Genomic DNA, 10,687 nt, shown 5'->3' on the forward strand with positions numbered 1-10,687 from the left:
AAAGTAAATCCAGTTTAATTCTTGTCAACATATAGTGCAATTTTAATTAACTGTTCACTTCGGCACTAACTTCAATTTGAATGACAAGAAATGAAGTCAATTACCCATCCAAACATTCTAATTTTCATTCCTTATTTTCAATTCATAATTTCACTCCACACTTTGAAATTTCCATTTCAAATTATCATTTCATATTTCCATTTCACATTTTATGGAATATCAGCTAGACGCAGCGGCTCTAATTTCTGTCACTAAATATAAATGATGACCTAATTTAAGAAGAGAGAGAGAGACGTGGAGAGAGAAAGGAGATATAAGAGAGGGAGAGAAAGAGAAGAAAGAATTGCGAGCTTCAACTTTCGAAGTATCTGTTAAAACGATTCATACATTCGTTGTGTGGAAGTTTTTTGATTGGGGAGTAATTCGCGGTGACAGTTTCGAGAGTTCGTCGAGACTCTTGCTTTGATGATTGCATTTGTAGAATTTTGCTTATTTGTTAAAAATGAGATGTATTAAGTGGAAGAGAGTTTATGTAAGATGTAAAGTTGAGTTTCAAGAGTTCGTCGAGACTCTTGCTTTAGAAAAAAAATATTTTCAAAAAGATTCAAATTTGATTGAAAATATAAGGATATTTTCACTTTGAAAGGAATAAATAATCGTACTATTAACACCATATTATCACTAATTCTTTGCTTTTAGATTAGTGTGAATTGTTGGCTTCTTTGAATTCTCATCATTTTATAATGATGATTGATGAGGTTGGCAATCAGTCATAGTTTATATCTAAAGGAAGCTTTCTGAAATGTTGTTCCATCACTAAAACTAAATTTTAATTTTTAAACTATTCTCAAGGTTTGCTTTCATTAACTAATTTCTAATTCAGCTGACTTTTTTTTTACTTATTGATTCCATGCATGGTCACATGAAGTGTTTCCACTCTCATTTCCAATATTGGGCATACATTTCATTAACAATTAATTAATATATCTTCAGATGAACTTAATAACTGAACTCATATCCTCCCTATTCTTAGAGAAGCTAAGAAACTTACACAATCTCATGTGTGATTAATTATATTACCAGATTATTTTTTCAAGTATTTATTTTAGATAATGAAGTTGAATTAAAATGACTGCAAGCGAAGGTGAAGGAAGTTATGGAGCTATGTTAAGCTCATTCACAACTTCCGTGAAAGCGGATCTGGACAGCCCCGTAACATCCAATTTTGGTAATCGTATTGCCGAATATCGTGTCGAGGTACGTTGTTATTTTGATTTTTCTAAATTTCTGTTCCTCTATACTATATACATCTTTGTTTGGAGAAGAGAATAGTATTTGTTTTTTCTTATATTTGTTTTTTTTTTTTTTTTTCTTAAAATACTCGAATGTTTGTTAACAAAATTCAGGAGCTAACATCCCAAATTTATTAAAATTTCAAATACTTCAATATTTGTCAAGTGTTACGAAGCCTTTGATAGACTGATTGAAAATCATAAATTGCATTATTACCGATCATTTTTGTTGTTATTTTGAGATAATAATCATTCTCCTCTTCATATATTATTAAATAGAATAGAAGTTGGAAATATGAGTTTATTGGTTTGTTGCCATGTTTGTTACATTTAGTGTGAAATATTTTCTTGAAGCGTAGATTATAGAGTACAGAAATTTTAGTCTTCATAAAAGTTTTATGTTTTTTAGGCACAGCGAATTGTTGAAGAAACCGAGGGTTATACGGTGGACTTCGAACGATTACGTAAGGCTTCAAAAGAGGTAGAAGATACCTTAGTGATTCTTGTAAGGCAGCTTCTTGCTTTTGGACAAGCAGCTAAAGAGGTAAATTTACATGTCACTACTTGGGACTTGATAAACTAACATGTGAAATGGAATAAGCAAACTTTGATAAGTTTAATCTTAGTTTTTATTTCTTTTTGAGATCGCTACCAAGTGGACTTCTAGATCAGAATCGCAGTATGAATCTGATGTGGCTGTTATACTGATGAAAATGGAGTGCCATATCAAAGTATAATTATTGTATTTTCGATTTAAAATCTTTTTAACGTTATTATTGACCTTTAACTACTATTATTCTTTCGAGCAATATTGTAGTTCATTGCATAATTGGCATTATAACAACTTTTACTATTTCCGCTCATGCAGAGTTAATTTCGATGTTTTTAAAGGATGAAGCTGATCTGACGAATTTACAAATGCGGAATTGGCAAAGCAACATTGTTACCCCGTTCCTAACACTAGTGGAAATCGGACGTGAAATCCGCAATCGAGGTGTGGAACGATCATGCCGTGATTATGAAAATAAATATGTAAAAGCAGAAGCTGATGCAAGGAAGCATGCAAAAGTTGGCTTTGTTGAATAACACATGTGTTTTCAATAGATTTTTTTTTTACTTGATATACTTGTTATTGTCTATAACATTTGGTGTTTGCACGTTCCTTTCCACCTCCGTATAACCGAACTATCTTGCTGAAAACATTTGTGATATATGTATTTTATTTCTGTTATTATGTTTTAATTTTCTTCTAAATTCTTTATCTTATTTTGTATTTTTTTTTTCAGAAAACTATTTTTTGCAGCATGCTGGTTATACCAGAAGCCAGTTGGGTCATGGTGAGTTAGCGGAGCAGTTAACACGAGAAAGACTTATGGTACAATACGAGTTGTGCAAGGTAATTATTAGGGATTTTGTTCGTCATTCCTGTCTGTAGATGAACTAAATTTTAGATTAGATTCTATTGAAACCGAATTTAAATAGATGTATAATGATATTAGGAATCCATTAAAGTAGTACTGTATTACTGCTAAACCACTTTTATTTTGACATCATATAATGCAAAGTATTGTTTCGGATATGCGGGTTTTATATGTAACCATGTGGCATAAAAATAATGTGTTCAGCTCAAATCAGCGGCTATTATTTAGCTATGTAAATTTCTCAGTGATTGAGCATTTTGTTAGTCTGAAATTTAGTTCCTGATGTCAGTTGACACGGTAGAAGATCGTCGAGGTCCACAGTTGTTGCGGCATTTTATGGAGCTTGTTCGCAACCAAAACTCGTTAGTTAATTTTTTATTGTTTTTTACATATCATGTATGTAAGTTTGAGTATGCTACTATGTAATAAGATTATAAATACACTAAGCAGTTAGCTAGCTAGATTGTTTTACTTCTCTATTATACATTATGTCTGTCAATCCTGAACACTTTTTATAATTCTGATTTTGTTACAGCCTTCCAGTTTTGATTGTTTGTAAAAGTCATGTTACAACTCAATTTCCAGCTATTACATGAATCGAGTGAGGGTAAATGAAGATTTTCGGCAAGATATGACGAAGTTGGAGGAGCGAATGATGACACGGAATGCAAATCGATGTGCCCAGCGAAATACACTTTGGGATTTAAAAGGCCAGTTGGAAGCAAATGATGAACTTGCACGTTGCGCCTCAGGTAAAGTAATAGAATATAGAAATAACTAAATGTAAAAGTTGTCGGAGTTTTGATTAGATAAGATATTTTTGGAATACTTTCTCTGATATATCTTGCAGTGTTTCACATTGTCAGTTTTCAAGAAAAGGTTTTTCTCATGTTTGCAAAAAAACTTCAATATTTTATGTTTAATTTGCAGCACTCATCATCCTAACGTTTTTTTTGCAGGGCGTCGGTCATCGGGGCGTGACTCAGTGAATCTTGGCAGCCGTCTGTCCGGTATTAATTTAGTCAATGCCAGTAGTGCACTTCTGAATGATAATGATCCATTAAATGAATTAGCCACAAGTACAGCTTTCTTCCCAGACCTTGATTTTACTCAATCTGGTTATTTATACAAGAAAAGTAACAAGAAGTTGCACAAACAGTGGCAGAAACGTCGTTGCCGCATTGAGGATGGACATTTCTGGCTGTCACATTCTGATGTAGTCTTTTTTTTCGGATTTAACCGTAAAATCGTCCTATTTTACCATTGCATTAGAACGTTCCTTTAATTTTTTCAGTTAAGATATTTTGATACCACATAACTATGCTTATCGGAGTAGTCAATAGACTGTTCCTTTTCACTAATATAGAATAGATCAATAAAGAACACCCAAACATATATAATATTATTGCTTACATTTTTGAGGAGTCCGCGCCACCAACAAAGCTGAGCCTACTTGTGTCGGATTGTAAGCCATCAACCGATGACCCGAAATCTTTCGATTTATATTGCCGTGAGAGGACATATCATTTACAAGCTGATTCAGAAACTGATGCAAAAAGGTGCTGGATAAAATCGATTTTTCGGAAATCAGAAGTTTTATTACTGATTTGATTAGGCTCTATACCACTTTTTTAGAGTCAAAATTAAATGTCACAGGAATAATTGTAGATGGATGCTTGCATTAAAACGAGAAATAACAAGAGTCAAAGCGAAAATGCTGTCAGCCGAAACACCTCAGGGAAATGAAGGTGGTAGTAGTGGTGCTATTTCAGAACTGTATGAAAGAAAAATGTGTGTAGCAAAAGTGCGGAAGCTTCCTGGTAACAATGTTTGTGCTGATTGCTCATCAAAAGAAGGTTTGCTGTTTACCATAATCGACTTAAAATATTACGCAAAACAGTTTTTCTGGATGCTTATCAAAATAAAATTATAAATTAGTTTGATTTCATGCATTAACTAAAGTAGTACGCAGTTGCGAAATTTACAGATGTACAGTGGTTATCAAATATTGGTGCACTAGTATGTATTGCTTGTAGTGGTGTGCATCGGGAATTGGGTGTCCATGTAAGTAGGATACAGTCACTAAATTTGGATGTTATATCACCGTTGGAGTTTCTTGTAAGTTTGTTTTAAATTAGATTTCTCGATATTAAAAATTTGGAAAATTCTCCCAAATTTTGCATCTTTTAACGAAATTGAATATTTGTTCGGTTAGCTTTACCTTACTTTAATGCGAAACCTTGAAGAAGATTGGAAAAGCTTTTTTTTTTTTTTTTTTTTTTTTTAATTCTGAAGATGACACCATTTCATTGGTCTTGAGTTAATTGCCTTCATCTTGTTTCAGGTACCACTTTCATCTGGCAACATTATGATTAATCGTTTGTTCGAATATGATGCAGCCAAATGCGCAACATGGAAACCGATTCCAGGATGTACAAGGTACGTTGACACTGTTGTACTTTATTTTGTTGATGCTACCTGTTTGACAGCTACTGCTGTTTAAGATATGTTTTGTTGTATTTGATTGTGCTTGATAAGATAGCACTTGCATTATCTGGGTTGTTGTATTTTTGAGTTATTGTATAATCACGAAATCGGTAATTTTTTGCTAGTCATGTGAAGTAAAAAAGGTGTTTCAATAGTTTCAGATTTGATCGTCAACGTTTCATTCAAATGAAATATCGTGATCGCACTTTTGTGCAGGAACTTGATGATCCCGATGCATCTCTAACTGAAGCATTTAATAATTGTGACTTTGAGAATACATATAGGTATAGCTATGGTTTTACTCATTCTTAACTTTCATTGAAAAAAAAAAAAAAAAAAAAAAAAAAGGATTATATTCATTACACATCAAACTATGTTTGTTTCAAGATATTGAATATATTTTAGAGCACTGCTTAGTCCAAATTTAACGAAAAAGCCGTTTTTCCGAAATGGACCGTTTCATCAAATGGTTTTACGCGAGACTTCGTTATCATTGCCTCTTGCAGATTTGGTCATGCAATTAAGGTCTTTCTTTTTGCCATCAAATTCTGACGAGACCGAGCTTCTAACTAATTAAATTTCGTGTACTAAAAAATAACTCGAAAAGAGACAGTATTTTTTACATGCACAATATCATTTACATAACTGTAATGAAATCTGTTTTTTTCTTTTAGAATTGAGATTTCCGACATGGAAGCAATAATAATGGATTGCATCCGTTGTGGAAATGCTGATATGGTGGCTGTTTTATTGCGTTACCGATCTCTAAGTTCTGCCGTTCGTAGCATACATTTGCATTCACTGATTACATGCTCTGAGAATGCACAACAAAAGAAAATTACTGAAACGGTATCATTTTATTGTTGATGGGGTTCTAGTCAATAAAGTTAGGTATTATACAATTATTAAAGTGTTCTAATATTTATGAGTATATGATTGATTGTTTCAAAGATTTAATTTCTGCTGATGCAAGACATTTCGTTCTAATCTCCCTCGATACTATATTTGTAAGAGCTTTTGAAATTTTCATTAATTGTTCTACTTCAATTATTTCTTTATAATGAGTTTAGCTCAGAAGTGTTGATGAGACAGGGTTTGCTTCTGTCTTTTTAATCTTACTTTTTTAGTTTTTAGTTGAAAACTTCTCTAGCTCAATGTCGTCATTCTCGAATCGCAGTATTTTGAATCTCCTACATGCATATCAATTTTTTTGAACATCTAAAAATTCGGTTTTTTTTTTTTTAGTTGCGCTCACTGCAGTTGGGTGATAGTACGCAAGTGCAAAATGTGGCTGTTCCACCAATTTTATTTATTTCGACGCCCGATTCAGGTAAGTGTTATGAATTTATAAAAGTGTAAGTAAACATTCAGTGGAGAAATTAAGTATATAAAAACTTCGAAGTTAAATATTCAAATTTAGTGTATTTCAAAAATCATTCTTGTAGCATCGCTGAGTCGGTCGTCATCTTCTGTTTCGTCCTGTCCACATCTTCCATCCGATTCAACTGCTTCTCAGAATGTCATATCGAAACCAATTAATGTTCTCATGCGAAATGGTACTACTATATCCGTTCCGCAATGTACTCCTTTTCCATCTTAATTGTTCATTTTGCTTACAAGAAAATCTGAGCGACTCGTCATAGATTGAGAATAGCAAGACTTTGAGAATTTTAAAGCATAAGAAATATTCTCTTCGAATCTTCAAGTAAGCAGAGGAGATATCAATACTCGTTGGGTGATGAAATCTGATTGGTTTGAATATAGAAAGTTAAATAATGATCGAACAAAAAGATTTGGTAATGATGTATCCTGTTCTGTTGCCTTGTATGGGATTATACGCTGTTATCAATTGCAGCTATAGCATTAAACCGCTAGAAGCTTTTGATGTATTTTTTTTTTTCATTCATAACATCAACATTAGTGTATTTTATAGCACCTTTATCTATGGAAGACACTGGAGGCAATCGTTTATCCAAGCAGATTTTTGTTGAGAGTGAACCAGCTCATTCTTTGGTTGAAAGAGGTATGGTACAAATTATATCTCTTCAAGTAGTCATTCATTAGTTTATATTCCAGATTATAATCGTGTATAGTCATAGTGTGTAATGTATAGTATACGGTATGCTGTTGTATGCTTATACTGTATGCCTTTTTCTGATTTTTTTCTCGACTTTTGGCAAGGTTCTCTCTTTTATCTTGATAACATTTTGAAATGTAATGATTCATTTCTGTGAATTTTAAATTCAGTTTCGTTATTACATTATATGAATTTTTATTTGATCAAAGGACGCGGTCAGATCCACTTTTTTAAATCTTATAGGAAATAAGTGATATTTCTATTAATTAACAGATATTAATAATTCTAACCGTATTATTTGTGTGATTTGAACTGCCTTATATACAGAAACTTCTGCGCATAACAGCACACAGACAAGTGGTTCCAAGAATTTTGATGAAAGAAAAGAATTCCTACCATTCGTAGTGCCACTCTGTACTTCGACGCCATCGTCTAATGTTGACTCCGCACGCGTAGTCACGCATTCAAATCATTATTCTGTGGTAAATTTTCGAAAATGAGATATTTCAAGAAGTGGTTTAGTGTTGATTGTTGAACTTAGTGGTGCTTCTTGTTTCGATAAGAAATTGCTGAGTTTGAATATCAAATTCCAAATATCTGAGGAAATACTAACTTCAGAATTTTCTCTTCCTCTGAATGCGGCTGTTATTTTATAGACATTACCATCTATCCCGATTTCTTCCTCGCCACCAATTTCGGTTACACCAGCGCAAAACATGGCAAAGTCCTATATTCGATCAGCTAGCGAATATTCACGAACTGCAAATTCTTTTGAAGTAAAAATATTTCTGATGTCAGTAAATTATAGCCAGTTCCTTAGTTGCATAGTCATTTCAACTAATTTATTTACGCCATTTTATTTCTAAACTGAACAAATTCATTTGAGGACCCAGGCGATAGATCAGCAACAGTTAGATCTCTTCCAGGACATCTTGCTCCACAGTCCAGCTCCACTAGAGGTTGACTTTTTAATATAATTCTATTTATACATACACTCAATTTTGAAAGCCTACTATGATCTATGAAGTAATGGTGATCTATACTGATATATAATGAAACTAATTTATTTACGGCATTTTATGTTGATTTTTCATCTTTCAAGCAAAGAAAGCACTATGCTATTATATGTGGCTAACTTTTTGAAAAATAATATGTTTTTTTTTTTTTTTTTTTTTTTTGAAGCTTTTCTCTACGAAAGTATTGGAGGGTGAATGCGGAAAAAATCTTTTCAAGCATTTGTATTGACATTTCTGATGACTCAGGAAATAAAAAAAACACATTAAAAGGAGCAGAAGGTCGAAAATAATTATTTTCTTTCCAGATAATGATGAAATAATGGGAGCAACATTTCCGATTGTTGCCTCAATAAGTCTTGATCCTATTCCTTTGAATGCTCAAAAGCAGGAAATGAATATATATGTAGTCGCTCCAGGAAAAGAGGAAATTATTGATAAAGAGAAATGTGTTGCGGAAGCACAAAATGAGAGAGAAAGACTCGCAAGAAATCCATATACTACAAATGAGCAAGGCTAGTGTAGAAAATTTTTTATTTCTAATTCCCAAAAATTTTTGTTAAAAGGAATAGGATTTATTATATTCTTGAAAATTTTTGTTAAAAAAGGAATAGCACTGTTTGATACAGTTTTTCATATGGCATTATTTCATCTTGTGGAACACGGTTAATTGAGCTCTCCTTTCAATATTCTAAATCAACTACTTCATGAAGATATTAGCTTTCATATTTATTAAAAATTGTTACATAACTTTATAAAAGAAGATGGAAGTATGGATGATATGATTTCAAGTCTACTTTACACTTATAAGGTTCAAGATATAAGGCTATGTTTTAGACTTTGTCAAAGGAACTTCATCGGCTTTTGATCAAGCGCGGTCAAATTTTACGTCGGATAATGAACATGCACGCTTTTCTCTAATGAATTCGTTAGCTGCAAATAATTTACGTCGGGAAATGCCTCGGTATATGTCGAGGAGCATACGGTTAACACGACCGGCGCCTGCACCACCACCACTAATCGGTGTTAAACTAAAGCCACCGATTCCGGCTCCAAGACGTTTCCCATCTCTTTCTAGAGAAAACAAACAGGTTAGCAGTGACACAGATACCTTAGTATCACTTTTTATCTTGTGATAGTCATGTGCATTTATGAAAGCTCCTCTATTGATATTTATGAGATTAAGTAGAGTGAAGCCGAATTAATTTGCTTGATGGATTCCAATTGTAAGGTAAAAGGACAACATATCATAAGTCATATATAATATGGCTTATTCTTAGTGTTGCTGCAGTTGATTTGACCAGTTCAGTTCTGTAAGATTTCTATAAATGATTCCTCTGGTCTTGTGATTGAATCTTGGAATAAAGGATATGTGCGATGGGATCCGAACAGCTACTTACTTTAGCAACTAGTAGTTGTTTAAATTTCTGCAATATTCCAAACAGGGATGCCTGCTAACTTTATCATATTGTATGGACAGTAAACAAGAATAAGAATCAGAAATTTTAGAGAGATTGTGCACGACGCTGTCGAGCCTTATATGATTGCAAAGCTGATAATGCTGATGAGTTGTCATTTCGGCAAGGTGACATAATCGTGATTACAAAAGAAAAAATTACTGGAGAAAGTGATATCTGGATGGTAAGCTTGTTTTTATTAAAAATGAGATCATTTTCAATAATCAGTAATAAATACAATAAATTTGAAATATTTACCTTCTTTAGTCGACTACAGAAATTTGACACAATGACTGCATAAGCCTACTATCTGCTACAAAAATAGTGTTGTATTTTGTAAAGAATTAGTAATCTGTTCTTTCTCACAGCACTTGCCTCAAAATTAAACCGAACAGTAATGTTCTAATATTCTTTATGTTGAGTCGCATAAACAAATTTCCATCATCTTGTTTAGTTAATTAAAGTATTCACTTTTAATTAAATTATTGGTGCTTCATTCTTTATTGAGCTAATGAATTAATATATATATTAATATGTCTCAACCTCCCTTATGCTTCTAAAAGACGAACAGATCCATTACTTTTCTAATGTTTAATACTTTCTGAATACGTACTGTTAATAGTGAGTTCAAATCATTTAGTTTTCAGGAAGGGTATTTGGAAAATAATCCGTTATGCAAAGGTGTATTTCCGACAACATTCGTCACTTTCCTTTCTTGAATACTGTTTCATTCTTGACCATAGTCGGTTATCAGGACATATCAAATTTATCTTTAAATCGTTTATGAGCTTTAGCTTTATTATGACATATCAGTTATATTTATTTCTTAATACACTGCCGTCTGGTAGAAGTTGTACAAAAAATTGTTTCCCAAAACTGGTCGGTGAGACTTTTATCTGCATGCGATGGAAATAGAATTGTTCAAAATCCATTCTTCTGT

At 32.8% G+C, this 10,687-nt stretch overlaps 1 protein-coding gene across 1 annotated transcript; it reads left to right on the plus strand.

The window, feature by feature from the left end:
• Positions 1–1,128: 1,128 nt before the first annotated feature.
• Positions 1,129–10,466, plus strand: Bm8154 (GTP-ase activating protein for Arf containing protein; the record flags this gene model as incomplete). The annotated part of the gene is made up of 25 exons (XM_001893298.2): positions 1,129–1,257; positions 1,702–1,836; positions 1,937–2,023; positions 2,184–2,360; positions 2,596–2,688; positions 2,990–3,075; positions 3,299–3,465; positions 3,673–3,929; positions 4,136–4,272; positions 4,382–4,569; positions 4,701–4,831; positions 5,058–5,152; positions 5,362–5,484; positions 5,606–5,725; positions 5,875–6,049; positions 6,446–6,530; positions 6,646–6,780; positions 7,134–7,223; positions 7,605–7,759; positions 7,934–8,053; positions 8,164–8,236; positions 8,599–8,739; positions 9,128–9,381; positions 9,800–9,931; positions 10,395–10,466. The coding sequence occupies 25 exons, from the start codon at positions 1,129–1,131 to the stop codon at positions 10,464–10,466; spliced, it is 3,357 nt and encodes a 1,118-aa protein (XP_001893333.2).
• Positions 10,467–10,687: the final 221 nt, after the last annotated feature.

This window comes from Brugia malayi (genome assembly GCF_000002995.4).
Source record: "Brugia malayi strain FR3 genome assembly, contig: Bm_v4_ChrX_scaffold_001, whole genome shotgun sequence".
Lineage (NCBI taxonomy): Eukaryota > Metazoa > Nematoda > Chromadorea > Rhabditida > Onchocercidae > Brugia > Brugia malayi.